Source organism: Anopheles merus, unplaced genomic scaffold (assembly GCF_017562075.2).
Source record: "Anopheles merus strain MAF unplaced genomic scaffold, AmerM5.1 LNR4000421, whole genome shotgun sequence".
NCBI lineage: Eukaryota > Metazoa > Arthropoda > Insecta > Diptera > Culicidae > Anopheles > Anopheles merus.
The window spans coordinates 1-25,004 of record NW_024428001.1 but is presented as its reverse complement, the minus strand read 5'-3'; the positions used below and the strand labels follow the sequence as shown (position 1 = coordinate 25,004).

At 49.9% G+C, this 25,004-nt stretch overlaps 8 protein-coding genes and 1 long non-coding RNA gene across 11 annotated transcripts; 4 read left to right on the top strand and 5 right to left on the bottom strand.

The window, feature by feature from the left end:
- The first annotated feature begins 654 nt into the window (after window positions 1-654).
- On the top strand, window positions 655-2,590 carry LOC121602354 (actin-related protein 6-like). The gene is made up of 4 exons (XM_041931132.1): window positions 655-905; window positions 980-1,993; window positions 2,067-2,242; window positions 2,490-2,590. The coding sequence occupies exons 1-3, from the start codon at window positions 826-828 to the stop codon at window positions 2,194-2,196; spliced, it is 1,224 nt and encodes a 407-aa protein (XP_041787066.1). The 5' UTR covers window positions 655-825; the 3' UTR covers window positions 2,197-2,242; window positions 2,490-2,590.
- Window positions 2,244-3,904, bottom strand: LOC121602355 (protein lin-7 homolog C-like). Its single transcript, XM_041931133.1, has 2 exons — window positions 3,597-3,904; window positions 2,244-3,505 (listed from the first exon to the last, which is right to left on the bottom strand). Exons 1-2 carry the CDS (start codon window positions 3,631-3,633, stop codon window positions 2,949-2,951), a joined length of 594 nt encoding a protein of 197 aa, XP_041787067.1. The 5' UTR covers window positions 3,634-3,904; the 3' UTR covers window positions 2,244-2,948.
- Window positions 3,905-4,788: 884 nt separating this feature from the next.
- LOC121602350 (optineurin-like) lies at window positions 4,789-5,900 on the bottom strand. 2 transcript variants are annotated; one of them, XM_041931127.1, is made up of 3 exons: window positions 5,643-5,900; window positions 5,236-5,573; window positions 4,789-5,165 (listed from the first exon to the last, which is right to left on the bottom strand). In XM_041931127.1, exons 1-3 carry the CDS (start codon window positions 5,745-5,747, stop codon window positions 4,982-4,984), a joined length of 627 nt encoding a protein of 208 aa, XP_041787061.1. In that variant the 5' UTR covers window positions 5,748-5,900; the 3' UTR covers window positions 4,789-4,981. The 2 variants fall into 2 exon arrangements, with proteins under 2 accessions (XP_041787061.1, XP_041787060.1); XM_041931126.1 differs by having other exon boundaries at window positions 4,789-5,168; window positions 5,643-5,897.
- A 642-nt stretch (window positions 5,901-6,542) lies between these two features.
- Window positions 6,543-8,780, bottom strand: LOC121602353 (phosphoglucomutase-like). The gene is made up of 2 exons (XM_041931131.1): window positions 8,409-8,780; window positions 6,543-8,335 (listed from the first exon to the last, which is right to left on the bottom strand). Exons 1-2 carry the CDS (start codon window positions 8,484-8,486, stop codon window positions 6,728-6,730), a joined length of 1,686 nt encoding a protein of 561 aa, XP_041787065.1. The 5' UTR covers window positions 8,487-8,780; the 3' UTR covers window positions 6,543-6,727.
- A 452-nt stretch (window positions 8,781-9,232) lies between these two features.
- On the top strand, window positions 9,233-10,536 carry LOC121602358 (translocon-associated protein subunit beta-like). Its single transcript, XM_041931137.1, has 3 exons — window positions 9,233-9,364; window positions 9,454-9,651; window positions 9,744-10,536. Exons 2-3 carry the CDS (start codon window positions 9,459-9,461, stop codon window positions 10,127-10,129), a joined length of 579 nt encoding a protein of 192 aa, XP_041787071.1. The 5' UTR covers window positions 9,233-9,364; window positions 9,454-9,458; the 3' UTR covers window positions 10,130-10,536.
- A 99-nt stretch (window positions 10,537-10,635) lies between these two features.
- Window positions 10,636-11,744, bottom strand: LOC121602361. The gene is made up of 3 exons (XM_041931140.1): window positions 11,553-11,744; window positions 10,802-11,476; window positions 10,636-10,700 (listed from the first exon to the last, which is right to left on the bottom strand). The coding sequence occupies exons 1-3, from the start codon at window positions 11,584-11,586 to the stop codon at window positions 10,636-10,638; spliced, it is 774 nt and encodes a 257-aa protein (XP_041787074.1). The 5' UTR covers window positions 11,587-11,744.
- A 312-nt stretch (window positions 11,745-12,056) lies between these two features.
- Window positions 12,057-15,502, bottom strand: LOC121602359 (N-alpha-acetyltransferase 35, NatC auxiliary subunit-like). Its single transcript, XM_041931138.1, is given in 12 exon segments — window positions 12,057-12,308; window positions 12,389-12,724; window positions 12,726-13,169; window positions 13,248-13,442; window positions 13,539-13,720; window positions 13,795-13,915; window positions 13,992-14,027; window positions 14,098-14,332; window positions 14,409-14,632; window positions 14,720-14,865; window positions 14,943-15,094; window positions 15,178-15,502. Coding segments are annotated over 12 exon segments (2,256 nt in total). The 5' UTR covers window positions 15,219-15,502; the 3' UTR covers window positions 12,057-12,164.
- A 4,394-nt stretch (window positions 15,503-19,896) lies between these two features.
- LOC121602352 lies at window positions 19,897-24,135 on the top strand. Of its 2 annotated transcripts, none has more exons than XM_041931130.1 (4): window positions 19,897-22,667; window positions 22,741-22,782; window positions 22,859-23,861; window positions 23,940-24,135. In XM_041931130.1, exons 1-4 carry the CDS (start codon window positions 19,978-19,980, stop codon window positions 24,126-24,128), a joined length of 3,924 nt encoding a protein of 1,307 aa, XP_041787064.1. In that variant the 5' UTR covers window positions 19,897-19,977; the 3' UTR covers window positions 24,129-24,135. The 2 variants fall into 2 exon arrangements, with proteins under 2 accessions (XP_041787064.1, XP_041787063.1); XM_041931129.1 differs by having other exon boundaries at window positions 22,738-22,782.
- Window positions 24,136-24,423: 288 nt separating this feature from the next.
- Window positions 24,424-24,888, top strand: LOC121602351. Its single transcript, XR_006006357.1, has 2 exons — window positions 24,424-24,583; window positions 24,709-24,888. It is a non-coding gene; the product is annotated as an uncharacterized LOC121602351 (long non-coding RNA).
- The last annotated feature ends 116 nt before the right edge of the window (window positions 24,889-25,004 follow it).

Below are 25,004 nucleotides of genomic sequence, written 5' to 3'. Positions count from 1 at the left end.
CTTTGATTTGATATATGGGTATTTTCCACTAGTTGGAGTATTCTCGACAATTGTGCGAAGTTCACCAAGTTTCTGCGGGGGAACCTGGGCCATGACGATATTGTACCGTTGAGAGTCATGTTGGGCGGTGATTCCAGATGCAGCAAACCAAAACTCGAGGGACATAAAATATGCGTCAATGTTGGTGTCGGCCATAACTGGTGGGTTAAGACGCGGGGTAGCAATTGCTGCAACAGCCGCGGATGATGATGATGATGATGCTACACTTTCACCAGCATAAACATGCTGAGCACACGGTACAGTTGCGTTCTCGTTCTCCATTGTTTGAATTCGTTCGTAATTGTGAAAAATATTGACGGATCACGTCGGGGTCACCACTTTAGCGTTTTGTTCAATTTTCTTTATTTTTACTTTTCCAAATCGGTCTGCTCTCAAAATGGGCGCCAAACAGAATGGTCGTTCACGCCACGGAATTCTGACAGCTCTTGATGACAGCTCGTACTCTGCGTACGAGCCACGCGAACTGCACAGTGGGCTGCTACATGCATAAATTAATGAAGTATTATATTAATTTGTTAATATTTTAACTGCTAATACTTTTGCTTTTTCATTTCAATAATTCTCTAGTTGTTTTAAAATCTTTCTTTCATTTCAAAAGGTAAATAAAGTACAATAATCGCCGTTCCTACACTCCATACAGCTTCGTCCATTTTGTTTGTCACTGTAACTCAACAACAACAAACCGATGCCGGTCGTCCTGGCTTGAAGAACTAAAAGTGAATCGAAAACGGAAGCAAAAAGCTTCCCAAAACCCTTTCCCTCATCATGGGCGACAATAACGCGTTCGTGCTGGATAATGGCGCATTCTACGCCAAGCTTGGTTTATCCGATGACTCCGAACCGAAGTAAGTCACACACACAGCAAGTCTATAGTTGCGTCCTTTCAATTTACATTGCCAATCTCGCTTTCCATTTCCAGAACCATCCTGAACTGCATCACAAAAGCCAAATCCGAACGGAGGCGACCGTTCATCGGCAACCAGATCGAAGAGTGCCGCGACGCGTCGGGCCTGTTTTACATCCTCTGCTTTCAGCGCGGCTACCTGGTGAACTGGGATGTACAGAAAACGGTCTGGGACTACCTTTTCAGCCCGGACTGCTGTCCGGTGCAGTTTGCCGACACGCCGCTCCTCATCACCGAGCCGCTGTTCAACTTCGGCTCGATCCAGGAAGCGATGCTGGAGATCCTGTACGAAGAGTACGACTGCGATGCGGTGTGCAAATCGACGGCCATCGATTTGGCGGCGTTCAACTACACCCACAGCGAGCAAACGGAGCAGCCGGAGGGCAAACGGCCACTCGCCTGCGTGGTGGTGGAGATGGGCTTCAGCTTCACGCACGTGGTGCCGTTCGTGAAGGGCTGCAAGGTGCGGGAAGCGATCCGGCGCATCGACGTCGGTGGGAAGGTGCTGACGAACCATCTGAAGGAAATCATCTCCTATCGGCAGCTGAACGTGATGGACGAATCGTACGTGATCAATCAGGTGAAGGAGGACAGCTGCTTCGTGTCGCAGAACTTCAACGAGGACATGCGGATAGCGCGCAAACGCATCCCGGACAATACGATCCTGCGGGAGTACGTGCTGCCGGACTACACGCAGATACGGCGCGGATTTTTACGCAAACCGAACGAATCGGGTGGGGCGGGCGATGGTGGAGAGGAGCTACAGACGGTGCGGCTCGGTAACGAGCGGTTCGTTATACCGGAGATACTGTTCCACCCGTCGGACGTCGGGATACAGCAGATGGGCGTACCGGAAGCGATCGTGGATGCGATTAATCTGTGCCCGGAGGAGACACGGCCGCATCTGTTCGCGAACATTGTCGTGTGCGGTGGATGTGCCCTGTTTCCCGGCATGCAGTCGCGCGTGGAACGGGACGTCCGAGCGCTGGCACCGGATGAGTACGACGTTAATGTGACGGTTCCGGAAAAGTGAGTCTGCCCAGCCAATTTCTTTGTTCCTTGCTTTAAATAGTGGCTATCGTTGTCTTTCTCTTGCTTCCAGTCCAATCACGTATGCCTGGCATGGTGGTAAGAAGTATTCCCAGTCGCTCAGCTTCATGAAATCGTGCATGAGCCGAAACGAGTACGAAGAGTACGGCACCCGGCATCTGGTGGAGAAGTACGAGAGCTAGCAGCGGCGCAGAAAGGCGAAATGCCGCAAGCAGGACGATATTTCAGGTAAACTGAGGCTACATTTTATTACATTCTTACCGTTTAATTACATATTTAAAAAAGAAAACATTTCATCGCTAAACCGTACATGAGAACAGAAAGTCGTTAACATTCTAACACAAAAGCGAACGTGGTGCTGTTGCTGTCTAGTAAAAGGAGGGTAGTGTTGTGAGCTGTTTCTAATCTCTCTCTCTCGGTGTTTCACGGTTTTCTATATTCTAACCATGCACCATCCGTCGATGGGAACTTGAAGGATAACATCCAGCACGCATTTCCCGCCCTACCGCCATCGATGTTCGCATGGGCGACTAAGATCAACTTCATCATTATTCCAACATCGACGGGATGTTACACACACGAGATGAAGGATGAGTAGCAGTAATACGGATGAGTGTTACTCTATACAGGAAGATGTGGAGCCTGTATCAGGATTGGTCACATTTTTCGTCACAAACTAAAATACACTTCCTTCGAAGACTCTCAATTTTCTACTAAATCATCGCGTGTCCGCTTACAATGAACAGAACACGGGGGGTGGTGGTTGGGGTGGATGAGAATATTTGAGAATTCAGTTCCGAACACAACAGACACACCACACACTCACACACATAACATGAACACGCACACAAACAGGCAGCCACCACGTTTTTTTGGGATGGCTGCTGTTGGGATGGGATTTTTGCTGCTCTAGAGATTAGTAACACGCCCGTCCTTAATACTGCTGGCGCCTTCGGGCGGCACGCTGCTTGTCGAAGCGCAGCTCCATCTCCTCCAGCACCTTGGGCGTGTAGCGCACGACCAGCTTCACCGAGCCGACCGCCTGCTTCAGCAGTTCGACGGCCTTCTCGTGGTTTTCGCCCTCCACCGACACACCGTTGACGGAGAGCAGCTGGTCGCCCCGCTTCAGCCCCCCGTGCCGGTCGGCCACCCCGCCCGGGATGATGCGCGAGATGTAGATCGGCGAGTTTTGCTCCTTGCCGCCCATCACGTTGAAGCCCAGCCCTTCGTCCGTCTTCGGCAGCTCGACCACGCGCGGATGGGCGTGTCCTTCGCTGGCCGCAAACGCGGCAATCGTCGCCTTGGCCGTCGCGGACGCACGCACATCGAGCGAGCCCTGGATGTCGACCGTCTCGTACACATGCTCGTACACCTCCCGGACCGCGTTCAGGAAGTCGCTCTGCAGCACCTTCTGCAGGGCGGCCAGCTTGGTCGCGGGCACCTCGCCACTCATCTGCAGCTTTTCCAACAGCTCGATCGAGCGCTTCACATCTGCGGGGAGAAGGGGGGGGGGGGGAGCAAAACGGGGGGAGGATGAATTGATCGCTCAAGGTGCGGTGTGGTTTGCTTCGTTTTTCTTTACCTTTCGCCAGGGTTAGGGGCTCACACACGTTTGCCATTATTGATTTGTTTATCTTACTGCTTCCAGATGGATGATATACGATACACTTGTTTCGCGAGCTTCTTTCTACTGTGTTTCTCTCGCTGCCAGAGAGAATAATATTGCGTTGAACGCCTTTTGGGCGATCCCAACTTCACGTACACTTTTGCACAGTAGCTTGTGTTTATTATTACTACCTTTAGCAGCAGCAGCAGCTCTCGATTTTGCCTGCTAGCGAGCGCATACGTACTCTATGAATAGCATAGAGGATTTTTTTTTCTTTATATTTTTCCCCAACTCCGCTCATCCAGGGCTGAAATATGGGAAAAAAGAAAACAAACGTACGCACAGTGGGTAACAGAAGCCAGTCAGATCTGGCCATGAATGGTGACACTTTTGGGTTAACTTTTAATTTCAAAAATGCTTTTTAGAGCGAAATAACCATGAGAGAGATTGTAAATATTGTGTTAATTATTAAATCCAACCAATGACGGCTTACATTTCATGAAATTACAGTGTTAAATAGAATAAAAAATGTATTTTTGAGAAAACAGCTCCCATTGTGCAAACGCACAAGGTTAACACAGTTGCAGGACTTTACTATTATTTTTTGTACATTTTCCATTTTTACAAGCTCTTCCATTTTGTCGTAGCCAGTCAAAAAACACAATCAATTAACATAAAAGTTGTAAAAGTAGTGCCCCCAACTTAATCTATTTCATATGATACCATTGAACGAAGCTTAAGCGCCTAAATGTATGCAATGTTAGGAGGTTGCATGCGCCTAAATCGCCTTTCGATGTAAGCTACTTTCAAATTTTGAATTACAAGAAACACGTGGCACCTTTCCAGAAACGTGGGTAGAAATAAAATTAGAATGCTATCAAACGCAAATACGCAAATGCAGTCTAATCAGTACATTCCCAAGCAATTAAGGATCGATTGAATTCAAAGTCCTATTTTCCGTTTGACGCATTTTCGAGTATTCTTTCTTTATTTAATCATGAACTGTAATTAAACCCAGCGATAACGACAGTCAATAAACCGGTAATCAAAACTGCAACCCAACTGCAATGCTGATTTAGCCAATTCCCCCCACCCCCTCCCCTTGCACACTCATTATTTCAGCTTTCGATAAAATGCGTCAAAAATGAAGTCCTTTTTCACATGCAAAGAGAGCCCCGGAAAAATGGTAATTTATTGGTCCACAGTTAAACAGCGATAAAACAAATGGCCGAGAAACAAAACGCACTCAAAATAAAAACAAAAAAACAATAACACCCAACAAAGGCTTAGCCGCGTTATCACGTTTACCCCCCACTCACACACACACACACACGGGCGGGCGTGGAGGGCGAGATATCGATTTAGTAGTCGAGCCCGGGACAATCTTTGATGTGCGTTTCGAGCGTGAGGAAATCTCCGAACACATTGTTACAGTGAGGGCAAGGTTCGATCTGCCGCTCAAAGCCCCCGGGCGAGGTGCCGTACAGTTTCATGCTGTCCACCTGCGTGGCGCGAACCTTGTGCTGGTGGGTGGCCATAGTTCCTCTGCTGCAAAGAAAGAAAGGAAGTGGTTTTTACCTCTGCTAAAGAGTTAAAGCAACCGCAAACGACGAACCTGTTTTGTGCGTGGTTCATCGATAGCTGATGGTTCTTCTGCAGCAGCGTCTGCATCTCGCCCGTTATTCGATTCTTCTCGATCAGCAGCTCCTGGTAAGCGGCCCGCTGTTCGGCAAGATCGTTTTTGCACACCTCCAGCTGTGCCTGCAACGCGACCAGCTCCATTGTGTTGTCGTTCGGTACTTGTGCGGATTTGGTGTGGCCACCCTGCCCTCCAAAGGTTGAGCTTTCGAGCATCTCGTGGCTTAGAATGTTGGCGCGACACTTCATGAGCGCATCCTGCAGGCCGCCCAGGCACGTTTTCATGTTGCTCAAATCGTCGATGTAAATTTTGCGCTTGTAAAACGATGAATTTTTGTTATTGAACTCGTACGGACATCTTGAAAACGCACTCTCGCCACTCACCAATTTTTCCTGTTCCAGCAGTTTCTCGCGCAGCAGCTCGTTGGAGCTTTCCAGTAGCTGGTTCCGCTTCACGTACTCGCGCAGTATATCCTTCAGCTCGTCCATTGTTTTCCAAAACACACACACACACACACACACACACACAGCCAGAGGAGAGTGCTCCGATCTGACCCCCTGTAACGGTTCGAAGCTTCTGCCCCACGGTTCCAAGCCCGTAACCGTGTGCGGTCTGTGTGGTCGGGTTTGGTACCAAAAAATGGTAGCTTATCTTCCGCCTTTTTGCATCCATCGGGGTTCGCATGCCCCTTGCCGATAAGCACCGCCACCGATATGTTGGGGTCAAAAGGGCTGGGAGTGTATCGAGATTGTGCGATTAGCCCGTTCGGCGATAAGCTGTGATTGTAATTTGTAATGAACATTAAGCTGTAGTAAGAAGCGTCAAAGGCAGTCGATTTTGGGAACTGAGCGAATGCGCATTGCTCGCTATTTTCGGTGTTCAAATGAAGAGCAAACACGTTAAAATACTCAGAAAATTTAATTTGAAGGTTTACACGGTTTAAATTAAAAATTATTGCACTTAATTCCGTTATCTGACAGTAACCGTTGTGCTTCAAGCATGGCCGAACACGTGTGACACGTGTAATTAAAATCGGTTTATTAGTTGGCATGTACGCCGGGTTTGTTGTTTGCATTTGCGCGAATGCTTGCCATGAGCAGTGTTTATCAAATAAACGAGATTGCAGTTCGTAATCGATTCGAGCTTTATTATCTGCCTTACGCTCGATCGCTTCCTTGTTTGGCGCTCGCGTAAAGTGATAACATTTTTATGAGACGCAACAACCTGCGGGCTACGCTTGAGTGATTCTTTCCATAAGAGGCATCATCTTACAGAGACTTTTGTTTCATAAAACCAAAGCAAAATCAACTTTATTTGTTAACGACATTTCCTAAACACTATTTAAAACAAAAAACACACACAAACACATACGGTGAAGGAAGGCATCGCAGCTCTAAAAATGCACTGCAAGCTGCTGCTACTACGGAGCGAGACATTCGACACCATGCGTAGGGCCAATTGCAGCCATTTACGTGATGACGGTCGGTGCGTTGCGGCCGGTAAAGGTGGGCAGCTTCGACACCTCGAGCGCAATGTCGATCAGCGGTTTCAGCATGTCCGACGCGCTGCCCAGCACGTTCTCCTTCTCGTACGAGTCGATGTACAGCCGGACGGTGGCGCCCGAGCTGCCCGTACCGCTCAGCCGCATCACGATCCGGCTGCCGTCGGTGAACACGATGCGCAGGCCCTGCTTCGTCGACACCGACTTGTCGATCGGATCGTTGTAGCTGAAGTTGTCGCCCAGCCGCACCTGGTACGTTTTGCCGCCAGCCGTCAGCTCCCTGCCCACGAACGCCGGATCGGTGATGGTTTTCTCCAGCGCCTCCATCATCTCGTTGCACGGGGCCAGCTCACACTCCTCGTAATCGTAGCGGGTGAAGTAGTTGCGGCCGTACCGCTTCCAGTGCTCCACACAAATCTCCTCGATGCTCTTGCCCGTGTGGGCCATGATCGAGAGCCAGGCCAGAACCGCCCACACGCCGTCCTTTTCGCGGATGTGGTTCGAGCCGGTGCCGAAGCTTTCCTCGCCGCACAGGCAGAGACGGCCGGCGTCCATCAGATTGCCAAAGTACTTCCAGCCCGTCGGAACCTCGAACATCTCCTTGCCGAGTGCTTCCGCGACGCGATCGACGGCCGAAGCGGTTGGCATGCTGCGCGCAAGTCCCTGCACGCCGTGCTTCTTAAAGTACGGAATGCATTCCAGGTAGTGGGCAATGACGGCGAGCGAGTCGCTCGGCGTGACGAAGAACGCTTTGCGCCCGATGATCATGTTACGATCACCGTCACCGTCAAATGCTGCCCCGATGTCGTAGTCCCCAGCCCGCACCGTGTCGACCAGATCCTTCGCGTACGTTAGGTTCGGGTCGGGATGCAGCCCGCCAAAGTCGGGCAGCGGTGTCGTGTGCACCACACCGTCCGTCGACGCACCGAGACACTGGACGAAGATCTCGTTCACGTAGCTACCGGTCACACCGTTCATCGAGTCGATGCGCATCTTGAGCGGGGCGCCGCCCGGTCTCGAGCTGCCGCTGACAAAGCCCCGCAGCTGCTCGAAGTCAAATATTTCCCTCATCAGCAGCACGTAGTCGGCAACGGAATCGATCACCTCGACGGTGAACGGTTTGCCCTCGATCTGCGCCTCCTTCACACCGACCTTGCCCACGTCGACCGCGACGGGCGCAATTTTGTACTGCCGAATCTCACCCGACAGGGCGTAGATTTTGTTCGTGAACGCGTCCGGCGCTGGGCCACCGTTTTCGCAGTTAAACTTGATGCCGAAATCGTTCTCCGGGCCGCCCGGGTTGTGCGACGCGGTCAGCACAATGCCACCGAGTGCCTTGTGCCGGCGGATCAGGCTTGAGACGGCCGGCGTCGACAGGATGCCGTTCTGGCCGAGCAGTATCTTGCGCACACCGTTCGCGGCACACAGGCGAACGATCAGTTCGGACGCTTCCTTGCAGAAGTACCGTCCGTCACCGCCGAGCACGAGGGTAGAGCCAGCCAGGGCCGGACCATTCGCGTCCAGGATGCATTGGACAAAGTTTTCCGTGTAGTTCTTCTGGGTGAACACTTTGACCTGAGCGAAGGAGAAAAGGAGGTTATTTGAGAGGGAAGTGAGATGGAATGCTGTACTTCCGCGGGAATCTTACCTTCTTGCGCAGACCGCTAGTGCCTGGCTTTTGGCCCTCAAACGGGGTGGTCGCAACCGTTTCGATCTTAACGCTCATGACGCTGGCGATGGTGCGGAAGAAGCAAAAGCCTGGCCAATTGTTTCAGTTGTAAGCGCGCTCAACCTTTACCGCACGTCCGAACGGAATGAAGCCTTCTGCTGCTGCGTGAAACCGAGCCGAAGCGCGAGAACCTTCCGTCGTGTCGCGTTTGTGTGATCGGAGATAAGCAGCGAGCCTCTTGTAAATTCCGCAAAACTCCTTTCTATCTGTTTGAAATCACCTTCAGCCAAGGTCGTACGGAGACAATTTATCAACTTGCGCTATTTGACCGTTCTTGACAGAATGATAACAAACGCCCGGACCAAGGTGCATGGACAGAGGGTTGTAGAGGCGAGATTGAATTAGGAAAAAATACTGAAAATAAAAATTACAGGAAATTCAGATACATCTTTGCAAAATCCATTTTATATGAAGATGTTGATTTTGTTGTTGAAAAAATCATTGAATAAAAGAAAACTGACAACAATAATCTATTAACCTTGACACTTCACTGTGGGTTTTCTTCCGAAATAGTTCAAATATTTTAAAGAAATTTACACGAATAGTACACGCATTTGTATTGTTTTATTAAACAAGAGTAAAATAACGCTTATTTTCGTGCCACATAACTTAAATAAATTAAAAACATAGCGAAACTAAGCGCTTTTTTGAACTGGTGCACAACTGTCAAACGCTCAAACGTCAAACCGGCACAAGGCAGCGCCCACTGTGCCGCTCGGTTCGATGTGTTGGAACTTGACGAGCGAGTTTGGCCTGCCAACATAACATAATTTCTGTTCGACGTGTACACTCCGCCGTCGCCGCTGCCAAGGAAGAAAGTATTTACATTCGGCTTCCCGTTTTTCTCTCGGTCGGCACACTACTCGCGAATTTTGGTAAGGAAACTGCAACGAACGCACCGCGTGTTGTGAAAGTGAGATTTGTAATCGGAAAAGAGGCGTCCCCCATTTGTTCCCCCATCCAGCAACGATGAAAAGCTTCCTGTACGCACTGCTAGCGCTGCTCGCCGTCAGCCAGCTCGGTTTGGCGAACGAGGAAAACACCGCCCGGTTGCTGGTTTCGAAGCACATCCTGAACAAATACCTGGTCGAGGCTCGTGATATCGTGGTGAAGTACACGCTGTACAACGTTGGCTCCGGACCGGCTGTTAATGTGCGCCTGGGTAAGTGTAAAAGGGGTGGTGGTGTGTGGGGAACATCGAGAAGCAGCGTGTCTAATCGATCTAATCGAATGTCCTTTTCCTCCGACCCACAGTTGACAACGGATTCCATCCGGAGGTGTTCGAGGTGGTCGGTGGCCAGCTGACCGCGTCGATCGATCGCATTGCGCCGCAGACGAACGTGACGCACATCGTGGTGGTGCGGCCGAAGCAGTACGGCTACCTGAACTTCACCGCCGCCGAGGTGAACTATCTCGCGACGGAGGACGCCACCGAGCCCCAGTTCTCGATCAGTTCCGAGCCGGGCGAGGGCGCGATCGTGGCCGAGGCACAGTTCAACAAGCAGTTCAGCTCGCACTATCTGGACTGGCTGGCGTTCGCCTTCCTGACGCTGCCGTCCCTGGCCATCCCGTACGTGATGTGGTACAGCTCCAAGTCCAAGTACGAAGCGATGGGCAAATCGTCCAAGAAGGCCAACTAAGTCATCCAAGTAGGCAGCAGTAGCAACAAAACGGCGATGTGCTCCAGTGACCGATTTTCCAGTCGTTTGGCAGCGCGAGTCACCGACTCAACATCCATCTTTGAAGACTAATTTAATTTGTAAGGCCGTAAACCCGGAGTGTGCAGCAGCAGCAACAGTAGCATCATTGATCGTCATTAGTTTTCGCCTCATCACCCCCACGTGAGGCTCAATTTGAAACCGTTTTCATCCTTCTAAAGCCGCATCACCCGCATCGCAATCCCACTCCCCATAAATGCTCCGAGGTCACAGAGGAATCACAAAGAAGTGGAAGAAGCAGAGAAGGTTGGAGGAGCAGATCTATTTTTTTTTTTCATTTGGTTTTGTGAATAAACCGAATGCGAACTACGTTCGTGCTGAAAAACAAACGTACAAAACGCCTTGGAGTTCATTGGAAGTGTATTTAAGTTCTTTAAATTATTCAACAGGAACGTAAGTATGTAATAATGCGCAACCAACCACTCACTCTACATGATATTTCTCTTGAATGCACCCTTCCGGGGCTTGCTCCGAACATGCCGCAGGACGGAGGCTGGCGTGCGGGAAGAAATAATGGGCCCACGGACAGTACCCGGCTGGCCGCTTGTCGATGGTATCGGCGTGGATGATGCCAGCGGGTGCATCCGGGTGTACCGGACACCTCTAGTCCACTCGCCGGTGTATCATCCTCCGGCAAAACCGCCCTCTCCACTGGATCCGCCCCATGAAACCGCTCATAGCATGCCATGCCCGGCTCGATGCAGTTGAGCAACGCAATCGAATTGGACGTCAGCACAGCAATGCGCGATAAGCATTCCTGTGCGTCGAGCGTCGGCTTCGTCTCGTTTTCATCCTCCGTCCAGAGCAGTTCGCTTAGTGCGGCGGCCACGAAGCTGCGGATCTGTGCCGTACTGGGCGTTATGTAGCGCTTGGTGGCGCGTGAAGGAGCAACCAACCCACCGCCCGGCTCCAAACACAAAGGAGGCATCTGCGTGCCGTTCGCTTCCGTGCGTAGATCGGCCGGATCTTCCGCGTACACGTAATCGATACCTTCGACCAGATCCCGGTACTCGAGCACCTCCTCGCGGATCCGGTTAAACAGCGGGTTAAGGTACTGGATCACCTCGTAGGAGAGATTGCTCCACTCGCGCGGGTTGCGCATTACTTCATGGAAAAAGTACGACCGCAGCGCTTTCGGCTCGAGTGTTACGTCTGGATGATGGCGGCGAAACTCCTGCCAGAAGGCAATGTCCCACGCATCCTTGGCGATCGCTTGCCGGTGGTAGAAGTAGTGTATTATCCGCCGGGCAAGCGATTGTGGTCCATCATCTGGGTGAAAAAAGGATGATGCAAATGGGTGGATTATATTTGATGAGGTGAATTTGTTTATAATAATGCGATTTACCTGTTCCAGATGAGCTGATTTCCTCCGTACTCATACTTTTTGCTTTATTTTGAATTGGATACGCTTACTAGACGCCGCCATTATTTGGATGCGCCGTTTTAGAACAAAGAATTTGAACCGAAATGTTCAGAGTGACCAGAACTATCCATTTATCTGTGATTCAAGCGATTTTTCTTAAGCCTATTGTTTCAAAGACTTGCACCCTATAACTAACGAAGTTTTATTATTACTGCAGAATATCACAGGCTTTTTTCCAATATTGCGATAAAAATATAAAATTTATCACTCTGTCCACTCTGCCAATGCCGCGAATTTTTAGTACAAACGGGCCGTAGCACAGTGGGCGACTGATAAAAATGGTAAATATTTGTATGAGCCGTTATTTCTGTGCCATTCAAATTTTGCAAAATATTCAAAACAAATTCATTTTGTCATTTGTTATAATGTTCGGATGGAATAACTCCAGCAAATACAAATTGATTACTATTTTTCCGCTCGAAGTCGTACACAAACCATTCATTGCTCATTTATTACTCTCTACTGTGGTAAAACGTGTTCCGGTGGAAGCTTTCTATTGAAATAAATAATAGCACATGAGCACAAAAACTGACTTTACTTCCTCTGCTTGATGATCGGAAAGTATCGATGGCAGGAAAAGTCAAACTCCGGCGGCTGCTTCGACTGCCGGCTGTGCCCACTGGCCAGCAGGTTCATCATCACGTAGTTCGTTTTGGCTACCTTCACGATATCGTGCCACTGAAATGAATGCGAAAAGAAACGGCATTAGCACAACGACGACACGCATGCACCAGGAAAGAAGGTCTTTCCCTCCCTACCTCTTCGTCCGGGTTCGGGAACGTTTCGAGCAGCATGCGCGCCTCGTGGAAGTGTTTCGCGGCCGCCGCATACAGCTCCGTCGCCGGTGATTGTATCATGATGAACTTCATCTGCCGAAACTCGCTGTACGGCATCGGGGGCGGCGTCGAAAGGTTCGCGAACGGTGCGAACCGATGCTCGAACCGTACCTGCTCGTTGTCGAACAGTGGCAGCGGTTCCGGGATGCGATCCTCCTTGTAAAACCCGACCAGCGCTTTGTAGTAGCCGCCGCACAGCATCTCCATCGCTTCGTTAAACAGTATCTCCTTTACGTCCGTTTTCGTTTTGCGCTTTTTTCGATTTCGGTTTCTTCTGGCTCGCCTTGGCCGCCTTCGGGTCGGCCGCATACTCCTGCTCCGCGAGGAACGTTTCCGCCCGCGTCAGTGCGGACACGATCCAGCTGAACAGGTACTGGTACAGGTACCAGAAGATGTACAGATACTCGTGCACACTGTACAGCTCCAGCTCTAGGCCGGCGAGCAGATAGAACGACATGGCGCGCAAACAGTGATAAAACACCCACGTGCCGAAGCACGCCAGGTGGCGGGAATTTTCACTGCGCGGCGTGAGCGAGTGCAGGTACACGTCGACCCGCTCCGCCCCATCCTGCAGGTGGGCAAAGTTGAGCAGCAGCAGCCCGAGATGGTCGCGCTGGCGGGCCCGATTGTAGCCACAGATCGCGAACAGCGAGTAGAACGTTTGCTCGTGGTACTCGAAGAACGAGTTGATGCAGTTTATCGCCTACAGTAAACGGGAGTGTGCACAAAGCATGTGATAAACCAATTTAATCATCATTGCACTGCAAATGTGCTCACTTACGAAAGGATTGTTGTACAGCGGATTGTCCGGACGGAGGGCTGGTGGGGCGATGAAAGCCCGTACGGATTCCTTCAGCACCTCGATGAGTGGTTTCACGCCAAACACCAACCGGCCGGCGGGTAGGTACAGCGTTTGCGGTATACTTCGAGACAGCAGGCAGGGTGTAAACTTCTTGTTAAAGTCCATCAGAAAGTTCTTGAAAATTGAAAAAACGGCAAAGAAGGCAAACATTAACTTCCAGCGATCGTTTGTACTTATACACGCAACGACCGAATCGGTCACACTACTCACCAACGCTGCATGGTAGCTGGTGCAGTTGGCAATTTTGCACGCATGCTTGATGCGCTGGATTAGCTCGGTCAGGTATTGGATGCTCAGTTGGCGGTCCTTGATTTTGGTGCTGCGTGGAAACGTCGGCGGTAGCAACCGCTGGTTTACCATCATGGAAAAGCCCATCGGGTTCGGTGCATCCGCTGGGAAGGGAAAGATTGAAGTAAGCAATGGTTTGATTACGTGCACCTCGTAAACGAAACCGCAAGACACTTACATCCCTCCACGGGCTGTGTGCCCAGCTCAATCGTCTTTTCTATGGCCTGTGCCAGCTCCAACGCCCCGTTCAGTGACTTTACGATATCGATCATTTCGGTTTTCAACGGTACGGCCGTTTGCTGTACAAAAAAGGGGGGAAAACTCATTAGCTCTTTCGTTGCAAATGGTACGCTTATACGCTTTTCCATGGCCTACCGCTGCAACTTCCTGCCCATACCGCCAATTGCCTTGCTGTAAAACGGAGGACGATTGACGGATTAGTGACCAGTTCTGCCATCACTTCCTTCCTGCACACAATTACCTTCAGCGGGTACATTCCCACCAAGCTGTGCAGAAGCAGCCGCGTGAACCGAACGCGTGCCAACAGTGCCTGCAGCTCCTCCCTTTCCCGCTCATCCTCCGTGTCTTTGGTTTTTTTGATCAGCTCCTCCTCGGCCGCCTTCAGCATGTTCATCGCCTTCGTTTCCGTCACCTCCTCGCTCAGGTTGTAATCGAACGAGCTGTGCTGGAAATCTTCCTCCTCGTACACGTTGGCTCTATAGGGAAGGGGTGGAGGAGAAGTGAAGTATGATACACACAACAGCCTTTTTCTAACACTGCCATTTCAGGTACCTGATGATAAAGTTTCGTATCAGATTGATGATCTTCTGTATGGCGATCGAAAACGAGCGCATGGTTTTGCATTCGATTCGGTTCGGTTTGTGCAGATACAGACAGGTCAGCACGGTCTGGGCCATCGAGTGTCCCTCCAGCCACGAGACGGTACACGAGTACACCGCATCGATGATGCCGATCGATTCCTTCGCCAGCAGATTGTTTAGCTTGATCTGTCCTGTCTGGGGGAAACATGGTAAGCAAATAAGCTGGCAGTAGAGCACCATTGGCCACCGGGTGGTAGCGATTGCTCTACCACGTTATCATACCTCCACCGCTGTATCGAAGGTTAGCGGTGTTGCCTCCCGGTTGCAGCTCATACCGGCGTCCATTTTTGGGTCCATCATTTCGATCGCGGACATAGCTTCCAACAGCCCGAACGTGGAGTCGTGCACCAGCTCGCCGAGCTTGAGATCTGCCGAGGGCAACAAGACGCACACCGGGGATTAATGTTTGCGACCATTCGGCGCGACCGTCCCTTCCCGCTCTTACCCTTCACACAGTCGAAAAACTGTGCGGTAATTTCATTCCAATCATCCGCGCACGGTTCCATTTGGCCTACCGTAGCAGCAGCAGCAGCAGCAGCTTCTGCCTCAACGTTGGACGGTGGGTGGGATGGGTTTTCGCTTTCTTCATTCTGGTGCCTGTTGGGAAGCGAAGCGGAGACGTTGTTTACTTGCGGACAATCGTTTCCCGAAACCAACGCCACAGCTCCGGGAGGCCTTACCCTTGGGGCAGTACTTCTGCTTCCGATGATTGGTCGCACATTTTCCCCGTGAAAACCCGTACAAAAAGTCCTTTTTGTGGTGGCAAAATGCACGAAATAGCTAAATAAATAAAACGGGGCCAGCAGGGTGTCTGGAAGACGAGCTGTCAAAATAGTTTTTACTCCCCCCCACACACAAACACGCCAATGCACACTGTAGCTGTTCGAAGGACATATAAGGCGTGCGATTATTTTGTTCGCAAAAATGCTTGGGGTCAACTTCGATCTTTATCAGAATATATCTTCGCTTGATGTTAAACTTCCCTTCATTTTCTCAATACTTTCTTGTGATCAAGCTTCCTTTATACAAAAAATATTAAAAAATAATAATAATTCTTGCTTTCGCCATCTACCAGTGTGCGCAGGGCCTAATGTTTACCGCCAAGCTGTCAAACGCCGACCTCCCAGTTATTTATCTACTTAATATTTTATACATTTCTATTAAAAACAAAAAAAATAAAAGGAAAACCTTACCTACAACTCGGGACCTCCATCGTATTTTTGAGGAGAAAGGGCAGGCCACATGCATCCTTCAATTCCACGAGAATTGCAACAAGATGAATAGAAAGCCATATGCCACTAGTCACAACCAGAACACCCTTTCTGCTGGAATTTGCCCTTAAGGTGGCAAATCCCAATTCAGAAACAGAGGGACGTGAAAAAATAAAAATAATAAGCAGAAAAATAAGCAATAACCATACAACCGCATACAAAAGAAACAAACAGAACAAATATTCTCTTACCTCACAAAAATAATAATAATAACAACTCATTCATAAAAAAACAAAAAAACCAGCACAACCCACAAACACAAACGAAAAAAAAAAGAAAAAAAAAATATTTAAATTTAAATTAAGGAAAGACCATGAAAGGGGAACCATAATGGAAAATCGCTTAGAAATAATAAACCGAATCTAGCCCGGTATAACGTAGTCAAAAATACAATATAATACAAAAAAAATAAAAATAATAATAATAATAATGACGGAGGAAATAACGGAAAAAGACTAAGTAACTAACGACACAATATAAACCAACCTGGAAAAAAAGGAGACATGGATGACAGTCCACTCCCAAACTCAGATGGTACGCCTCTGATTATACCTCCCAAAAAGAGAGTATAGGAGGATGTAACCCATCAACCTAAACAGAAGAAGAAGAAGAAGACCTCCCATTCGCACTTTCGCATTCTCACAAACGGTTTTCGCGAGCTCCATTTCCACGAACGAACCGGCACCCAAGCGATTCAAAACAGTGAAAAGTAGCGAAAAGAGTCGCTTGTGAAGAAGCTTCTACTTCCCGTTGTTGTTGTTTGAATAGTTTATAGAGGCTTTGGCTCCAACGGAGTTTCGAAATTTCGATGCACATAAACACATAAATTCTCACTGCACGGGTTGAACTGCGAATACTCAGTTCTGAGCGAATATACTCGAGCGCTCGCGTGCAAGCAAGCGCGGTATAGAGGATAGAGGGAGAAAAACGATTATTTAGCTCCAAGCTTTTTATTTTTGTCCCATTGGGCAAGTGCTGCACCAAGGTGTCTTTATTAAGGAGGTGAATTGTTAGCGCGTTTTCCGGGCGCCATCATTGAGTATTCCCGCTGCGCAAATTCGAGCAGTTTCCAGCGCAGAAAATGCACCAAAATCTGCGCTGGCCAGCGCAGATTTTGGCTCGTCTGACGCGCTGGACTTCAGCGATTCCAGCGCTGGCTCGCGCAGTTCGGGCAGTTCGGGCGGCAAGTTCGGGCAGCGGCGGAGCAAAAAAAAAAAACGGTCAAAAATTTAAAAAAAATGGCGCCCATTTTTTCTTCCGCTTCCTCTCCCTCCCTCACCCTGCCTTGCCTTACTTGCGCTTCAGCCCGTGCCTTCCGCCGCCAGCTGATTGGGTGTTGTGGTGTATGCGTTGATACTTCTAAGTGCATTGCGGTTGTGTATTGTTATTGGTGGGTGTTAGCATTTATTAATTAGTGTGTGACCTTGAGACGATGCGGGAGAAGCTGGATTGGGATTTAAAGTGTTATCGGTGTATTGATGGATTATTTTATTTCGTGCCGCTGCTGATGAGACCATTCGACGCCCGTGCCAATTGAGGGTGAAGAAGCCTATTTAAAGCAAGCGTAGGAGAACGTCTAACACTAATCTAATATTTTTTTATTAGAACATGTGTGATGCTTCAACGACCTTCTAATCATCATGTAGCACGGTGTATAGTAAAGTGCTATATTTTTTTTTTGTAAAGTGCTGAAATCTGTCTCGAGTTTTGGGTCTCGACACACACACGCACACACACAGCGCGGGGAAAGTGACCGTTCACTCTATCATGTCGCGATCCCCCACCCCGCCCAGCGCTTTGGATGAGGATGCGCTACAAGATAGCTGAACCAGCCTTTCTTCCGATAAGGTAGCCGTACTCGCTCGTGCGGGAGAGGGGGGGGGGGGACTGGTGGTGGATGCGCGCTCGCCTTCGCGCTTTCGTGGGTGCGCGTTCGCGTGCGCACATTCGTGGGTGCGCGCTCGCGTGCGCGCGTTCGTGCATGTGTGCGTGCATGCGTGTGTGTGTTTGCGCGCGCGTGTGTGTGTGTGTGTGTGTGTGTGTGTGTGTGTGTGTGTGTGTGTGCGAGCGTGTGGAAACCCCAAAAATATTTGATTCTGATGCGTAAATTTTCATCCACTGCGGCAACAAAGTCCGTGCATTTTCGATCTCGCTACCTGAGAGACAACACAACCATTGGATTGGCACCACCATCTTTGCGATCGGCTCTGCTGTTGGGGGTATTAAAAAGACACACGATCGAAGCAAACGTGCATGTGATATGTAGCACATTTCTTTCCAATTCTGCTATCGGATGCAAGTTGAAGCAACTTTTTGAATTGAATCCATACAAAAAAGGATCCTGGATTTGTTTATTACGGTGCGCGTATGGTGCTGCACCTGTCCGTCCAGAATCTGGTGGCTTGTTGGCTGGGCAAGCCGGTATCATGACGCCGAGCGATCGGCACTGCCTTGGAATGAGTTCGGCTCGGTAGGCTCATGTCCTTTGGTCGAGGGCATTCCGTGCATTTGTCGCGTCAGAGTGGTAGCGCGGCAGCAACAAAGACAAGCTAATCTCTTCTCCGGGTGTGGACTGTTATGCTAAGTTCTTCTTCTTATTATTGTTATTGTTGGCGTAATAGCCTACGCGATCATGCCGGCCATTTCAGGACTTGAGTACCACGTAGCCGGATAGTCAGCGCTTGCTACGGCGGACGGTTCATACGCGGTTAGAACCCATGACGGGCATGCTGTTAAGATGTGCGGAATGATGGTGGTGCCGCGGGACGGCTCCTATCCAGCGGGCAACTTGCATACTGCCACACTGTCTTCTGTCCGATGCATACGCTGCAGGCAGGGGGAAGGATGCTCCTCCACAAAAAAAAACACCGTCATGAACCAGCGGCGGATCTAACGGTAGGCGGACTAGGCGGTCGCTGAAGATCTCTAGTCTATAGTATGCCGTATGTCTACAAGTGGACAGAGGCCTCGTAAATAAAACAACAACAACAACAAGTGGACAGAGTATTAGCGACAAGGGCCCCTGGAAAGATGGTCGTTGGGGCCCCGTGGCTGGAAAACCATTTGCACCGCTCTCCCCCTCCCCATGCCGGCAACAATTTTAGGGCTTGTGACCGATGATCGTAGGGGTCCCTTGGCGACCCCCCCCTCCGCGCCGTCGATTTAAGTATAATGTTCAATCTCCCAACAGGTGTGTGCCAGTACCCCCTCCTCCCGGTCATCAGTTACCATTTACATGGACCTCAACTCGTCCTTCCGCCACAGTCATAAACACCTTCCTTTCTTTGACCGATGGATCATAACATTCCGGAAGAAAGCACATTTGGCTAAAGTGCATACACACGCACGTACACACCCATGCGCTGACGGCTCAGCATATCTGTGTAATCTAAACCATACGAAAGCAAAAGCTTAGTGTAAGAAAGTTATGCTTAATGCTTAGCACATTCAGTTCGATGGCAGGCCCCAGGAACTGCCAGTGAACTTTCCAGTATACCGGTTTCACAATCAGCTTGCGTTCTAGATGCCGGCGGAACGGAAAGCTGATGAAAATCAGCGCCAGGCTGTACGTGATCATGCGAATTAGGGTTCTGCGCGTTGCACAGCAAACCCTCCAACGTGAGCTAGCGATTCCTTGGTCATTTTTACGTGGCAGCGATTGAACTCATTGCGCTTTTTCGGTTTGATTTGTAAAAATGCAACTTTACCGGCGCAATGTTTATTAACGGCTTTTTAAGCGCCACAGCAACTCATGAGCATTGTCCACACGCGAGAAAGAGATAGCGCTATGGAGAGAAAAGGCACGGACGACGGCTGATAGCGATTGGCCGTCTGACGCACCAACACATCGATACCTGTAAGAGCGCTCTCAGGCGAGGGGTATGAGGCGGAGCCAGGGACGGGTAGCTCGACGAGCTGCTCGACAAATTTGCCGTTGGAGAGAAAAGGAAGGCATGATAAAATTCTCAGAACGCCATGATTTCTTGCGTCGCTTTGCGCAGCGGGTTGTTATGTCAAATCGCATACAATTTTCTATACCCCCCTACAGCCCTCCCCGATTTTAATACCGGAGCCCCCAGTATTGTTATGTCAAGTCGTGAAATGTCAATTTGCTCTGAAGCACTTCACCTCCTATTATCCATACACCTTGTGCTGCACCGACAGTCGTTCAAAGCAAAGCAACTACGTCGCATCGAATCTCACCCGAAAATGACCTTCCAATCAAAATTTGTGCAAGATTTATGCACAACCGATACGGAAGCGCACGAGCAGCTGATACAGCTCGCACAGAGCGAGCAAATCTTCCTGCAGAATGTGCACAATCTGCACAAACCATCGCTCGAAGCCCTGGTGTACGCGCTGCTGATGAAGCAGCGGGGAAAACTACCCGCCTCGCTGCTGCATGGCGTTAACCTGCAAACTATCCTGTCGCTCGTGGACGGCAACCACGACCGCCTGCAAGGGGATAGCGATTCACTCCGCTGGACTTTGAGCGCCCTAGCGCTGACGGCACTGCTCGAGTCCGATCTGCAGATCGTGATCCGGGAGCTGACAACGTTTGTGGATCGGTTCGAGCGGGAGCTGCACGCAACGCCGGTGTACTATGATGTGTTGCAAACGTTTCTCATCCTAGCACAAGAGCTTCCCGAGCTGGTTGCCATCTGCAACCGAGCTAACGGTGCGGACATGGTGCGCCGGTTGCAGTCGGACTCGAGGGTGATGCGCACGAAAGCGTTGGCATGTCTGCAAACGATGATGGAACTGAATCCCGATCTGGTCGAACAGTGGCTGTCCGAGACGCGCAGTCCGGCGCACCCGATTGAACGGAAAGTGTTTCTGCTGCGTGAGCTGCTAGAAGCGTTGTTGCGGTGTACGGGCGACAGGAAAGCGGACATACTGAGCGCATTGCAGCTAGATCACCTGTGGTTGGTCGTGTTCGAGGCGTTGGTCAGCAGGGACGCCGTGTGCCGAATGGAAGCCGTAGCCATTCTCCGGCACGCCATCGGTTACGCGATGCACTGCGAAATGAGTTTTACCGGACAGTACTTTGCCTGGTGGCCAGAGTGGGAGAAATGCTGCAATGCGTGGCAATCGATTGTTGCCGTACTGGAGAGGCTGGACGAATTCAAACTAGCAGTGCCGATGGAACAGATCGAAAAGCTGTTGGACCTGCTGCCCTGGGAGTGGAAAACTGTTCTGTTCCGTTTGCTCCTGGACCACACCAACGGCCAGGTGGTAATGCATGTTCACGACTATTTTTTGAAGTATCGCAAGTTCAACGCCACGGAGGCGGAGATGGAAAAGCGACTGTTGGACGGCTTAAACCGAGCGCCACTGGCGGACGGTGGTAGTGTGCCGAAAGGTGTGATTGACAAGCTGGGCAAGTACTACGGCACACAGGAAGCGTACGATTATCTATTGCAAACAATACCGGAACTCTCATGGAACCCGGTCGCGTTCCATTGCATCGTCAGCGTAGTGCACCAAATGACGTTCAAGCTGGCATCGAAATGCAAACGCAGGCAGGAAACGGCAGCAACGATACGATCGCTTACGAGCTGCGCTAAAGTATGCCATGATATTAAACACTTGCCCCTGCGCTTCGCGGCATTTGTGCTGCTGGTGCATTGTGTCAATCATCTTGCCGAACCGACGACCGATGCGGCCGTTCTGCTGGCCGTAGTCGCGGAAATGCAGAAGCTTACCCCAATGTTCGCCATCACCCAGAAACACTTTCGCAGTCCGGATGGCAGCTTGTTCCTGGACCGTCTAACGAATGATGCCCTGGAGCCGCACTGGGGAAGGGTCAGCCCTGCGGACACTTTTCTCATCGAGCAGGTGCTGGTACAAAGAGCTAAAAACAGCCTATACGCTTGCCTTAAGTTGAGTAGCCATATGCTGGAATCGAATATTTCCGTTTGTTGCAAGCTGTTGGGACATATGCCCGAATTATTTAACAGCGTATTTGATAGCATTTGCAAAAACTTTCAATCTGCGGTGGACAGCATCAGACAGGCGCAGGAAGCAGGCGAACGTATACCGCAGCAAGCATTCGCTGTGCGTGAGCAGCTGATCGCTCTGCAGGAAGCAGTTGACAAGAGGAAATTTGATTATCGGCCAAATTTGAGCGGTATGATGAGTCTGATGAAGGAATTGCAAGCATTTGTAGACGAGCGGTTGCAAAGCTTCGACTACGCAGACCATGCAAGGGCGATAGAAACGATACAGCTAACACATCTGATCGCATGGCACGAGGACTGTTGTAGAGTGGCTTCTCTTTTCTTCCAGTCCGTATCCGTTCAAGAGCTCAAAAACAGTCTCGATCGTCGCGGTGTGGGGGAAGCGCCAACGACCGATCAAGTGTATGCAATGGTTGTGGAAATTCACCTCAACTATCGCCAGCATGTGCAGAATTTCATTGAGATATACGAAACGGAAGAGGATTGGTCGGGACTGCACATCTTGTTTGATATCGATAACGTCGACGTGTTAACGCTGGCGGTTGAGCTGCTTTACGCGGACTGCAAGAAAATGGAAGACGAATGTTACGGAAACTTCAACCGAGTGAATATGATCGATCGCTGCTATGAGAAAATTTTAACCCACCACCAATCGGAGGACCACTTCCTGACACTGATGTCAAAATTTGTGAAAATGCTGCTCGATCCATTCTGTGCGGAGTACATGGAATATGACGATGTGTATATTCCTGACTTTGTTCTAAACTACGTGTCCATGTTTTTGGAGCAGGGCAGCAGCACCACTCAAGAACTGCCACTTGTTGTGCTGGAATGCCTGGTCCGCTTTCCGGATGAATTTTTCCACTATTTTGATAGGATAATTGTCAACATTTTAGCACAGGGCATGATCTTTGGTGATGGACCAATGCGTGATGCTAGGTATGTACTGCTAATTTCCCTACTACGACTTGAAAGTGTTACTCAATTCGTATTCTTGTTTCATGTTCAGCAGCCAAGAAGTGGATGTGATAAAACGGTTTGGTTTGGACGTACCGTAAGTTGCATCAATAAAAACATTTTTTTTTACATTTAAATACACATTGACAACCAACAATGCCCTTGTTTTGTAGGTTGAAAAAACGCTACCAAGCGGATGGGCGTATGGTTCGCGTGATGTGCAGTTTGTTTCTCCATCGATTCAACCATTTCGAAGACGGTGCTTTTAACAGACTGGTGCCCAAGGTGGAAGAATATCTAATGCAATGTTTCCCGGAATCTAAAATGGTTTTGAATTCGGAACATCGCTTCGAAATCTCCCCTCAGCAGAAGCTTTGGGCGGTGCAAGCGCTGTGCATAGCGGTGTCCATCGCGGGCTGCAGCAAACCGGACGCCCTGCTGAAGGCACTGCTGTACGAAGCGAACCCGACCTGCATACAGCGTCTGCTCGAGCTGATCGTGGTGGACAGCGAGATTAGCACGCTGGCCATCGCCAACTCGCTCAAGGACGGGAAGGTGACGCCGGCCGGCATAGAGTCGATCTGCGGCATCCTCTGGCTGCGCTGCTGTCGCGATAAGACGCTCAATAATCAGTCTATCTATTTGTTAATGCCCTGGACGATGGCCGAAAGCTTCACCATTGGCTTGTGGGCACAGATCACTATAAGCAAGCTACTGGCACGGTTTGCACGTGCGGATAAGCCGCAGTTCAAGCAAATGTACACCATGTTCAAACAATCCCATCAGCAGACTAACATTAAGCCGCACGTTACACGGATACTGCGGGACGTTCGATTCCAACTTGACAGCAACTGTTTGCTAACGTTCGAGAACGTGTTTTCACAACATACCGAAGGCGGCCGGTGTACCGGCCGAGGACGTCGCAGGACGGCGCTGCTGAAGGCATGCGTTCAGCTGCTTGATGGACTCGGCGAAAAATTCCTCGGCAAAGCAATGCGGGTGCAGAAACTGCCGCGGGAAGTGGTGGAAACCAACCGTGTGCCTTACCTACCAACAGACTGGACGAGCTACTTCGTCCCGCCAGAGCATGCGATCGTGCCGCTGAAGCGGTTGGATCCGCGTCAAGATCTGATGCTTGAGCTGCCGTATTGGTTGTACAATTCGCAGCAAAAGAGGGTCGGTTAAACAAAACGCTGCTGAGCTGAAGTTGATTGCGCAGTGTTCATGTATATTTACATTCTTTTTTTTTTGCAGCAAGCTTCCGAAGGATTGTACGTGGTAGCCAGTAACGTTACCGATGTGCCCGATCTGGCGGACCTTGCCAGAATGGGCAAATGCTTTGGAATCAAGCAGCTGTTCATCACTCGCTGCAAGATCTTGACAGCAAGCAGTTCAAGATGCGTAGCGCGTCCGCCGAACAGTGGCAAACGGTGCGTGAACTGAAGGCCCACAATATGTACTCATATCTGTGGGACTTGCAGGACAAAGGTTACACGGTAGTGAACGTCAAACACACGGAAACCCCCCAGAGCACACCGCTCCATCAGCTACAGTTGCCCAAAAAGTGTGTGCTTGTACTAAAGTACGTAACATGTGCTGTTGGTGGTGTTTGTTATTTTTCTACTTGAGAGTTATGTTTTTTTCTCGCTCCCCTTGCAGCCTGCTGGAGAGATTTCCACACGCGGTCCTGAATGTGTACATACCGCCGATTGGGCTAAACGGTTGCTAACCGTCCCGAAACGGCAGCCTTGTTGATGTGGGAGTACGCGAAACAACACCACGCTGCCGCTATGTAGGGTTGATCCATAGCATCGGGGTAGTATCCGGGCGCAGTTGGAAGTTGGAAAGGGAAAAAACCAGGAGCTTTCAATTAGTGGCGCTTTGAATGCTGCGAAACAGTAAGCTTCTCCTGAGGATACTTACACCTTGAAAGAAATTGTGTTGCATTATTCTTTTTAAAATCATTATCTTTTTCTGTTTTTTAAATTTGTATCATCTTACTTTACTATTAATCATTTATAAGTATTTTCAATTGAAATCGAGATATCGTTCCCCCTGTCCCTGTCCGGACAAGCCTCCGAAACGACAAGAGAGCGAGAATGCAAATGAGGCATCCGCAGCAGCCGCCGTTATCTCCGGTTGCGCTGCGTTCCAGTCTAAAACATTGTTGTTCCCATGCGACAAACAAACAGCATGAGTATTAGAAAAAAAACACACACACACACACATTCCACGATGCGGTGGAGTGATCTCACAAACACCACCATAACCGGTCGCACGGTCTGCGCCGTAAACATGGGCTCGATCGTGCTCCCCTCC

Coding starts and splice junctions, on each gene's coding strand:
- LOC121602358 (XM_041931137.1), top strand. CDS start 9,459: ATGAAAAGCTTCCTGTACGCACTGCTAGCGCTGCTCGCCGTCAGCCAG. Junction 9,652..9,743: donor GGCTGTTAATGTGCGCCTGG/GTAAGTGTAAAA, acceptor TCCGACCCACAG/TTGACAACGGATTCCATCCG.
- LOC121602352 (XM_041931129.1), top strand. CDS start 19,978: ATGACCTTCCAATCAAAATTTGTGCAAGATTTATGCACAACCGATACG. Junction 22,668..22,737: donor GGACCAATGCGTGATGCTAG/GTATGTACTGCT, acceptor TTTCATGTTCAG/CAGCCAAGAAGTGGATGTGA. Junction 22,783..22,858: donor CGGTTTGGTTTGGACGTACC/GTAAGTTGCATC, acceptor CTTGTTTTGTAG/GTTGAAAAAACGCTACCAAG.
- LOC121602350 (XM_041931126.1), bottom strand. CDS start 5,747: ATGGACGAGCTGAAGGATATACTGCGCGAGTACGTGAAGCGGAACCAG. Junction 5,574..5,642: donor TGCTGGAACAGGAAAAATTG/GTGAGTGGCGAG, acceptor TCGTTTTACAAG/CGCAAAATTTACATCGACGA. Junction 5,169..5,235: donor ATGAACCACGCACAAAACAG/GTTCGTCGTTTG, acceptor CTTTCTTTGCAG/CAGAGGAACTATGGCCACCC.
- LOC121602354 (XM_041931132.1), top strand. CDS start 826: ATGGGCGACAATAACGCGTTCGTGCTGGATAATGGCGCATTCTACGCC. Junction 906..979: donor TCCGATGACTCCGAACCGAA/GTAAGTCACACA, acceptor TTCCATTTCCAG/AACCATCCTGAACTGCATCA. Junction 1,994..2,066: donor AATGTGACGGTTCCGGAAAA/GTGAGTCTGCCC, acceptor TCTTGCTTCCAG/TCCAATCACGTATGCCTGGC.
- LOC121602361 (XM_041931140.1), bottom strand. CDS start 11,586: ATGAGTACGGAGGAAATCAGCTCATCTGGAACAG. Junction 11,477..11,552: donor AATCAGCTCATCTGGAACAG/GTAAATCGCATT, acceptor TTTTTCACCCAG/ATGATGGACCACAATCGCTT. Junction 10,701..10,801: donor GAGTGGACTAGAGGTGTCCG/GTACACCCGGAT, acceptor CCCGCACGCCAG/CCTCCGTCCTGCGGCATGTT.
- LOC121602355 (XM_041931133.1), bottom strand. CDS start 3,633: ATGGCAAACGTGTGTGAGCCCCTAACCCTGGCGAAAG. Junction 3,506..3,596: donor GCCCCTAACCCTGGCGAAAG/GTAAAGAAAAAC, acceptor TTCTCCCCGCAG/ATGTGAAGCGCTCGATCGAG.
- LOC121602353 (XM_041931131.1), bottom strand. CDS start 8,486: ATGAGCGTTAAGATCGAAACGGTTGCGACCACCCCGTTTGAGGGCCAA. Junction 8,336..8,408: donor CTAGCGGTCTGCGCAAGAAG/GTAAGATTCCCG, acceptor TCCTTCGCTCAG/GTCAAAGTGTTCACCCAGAA.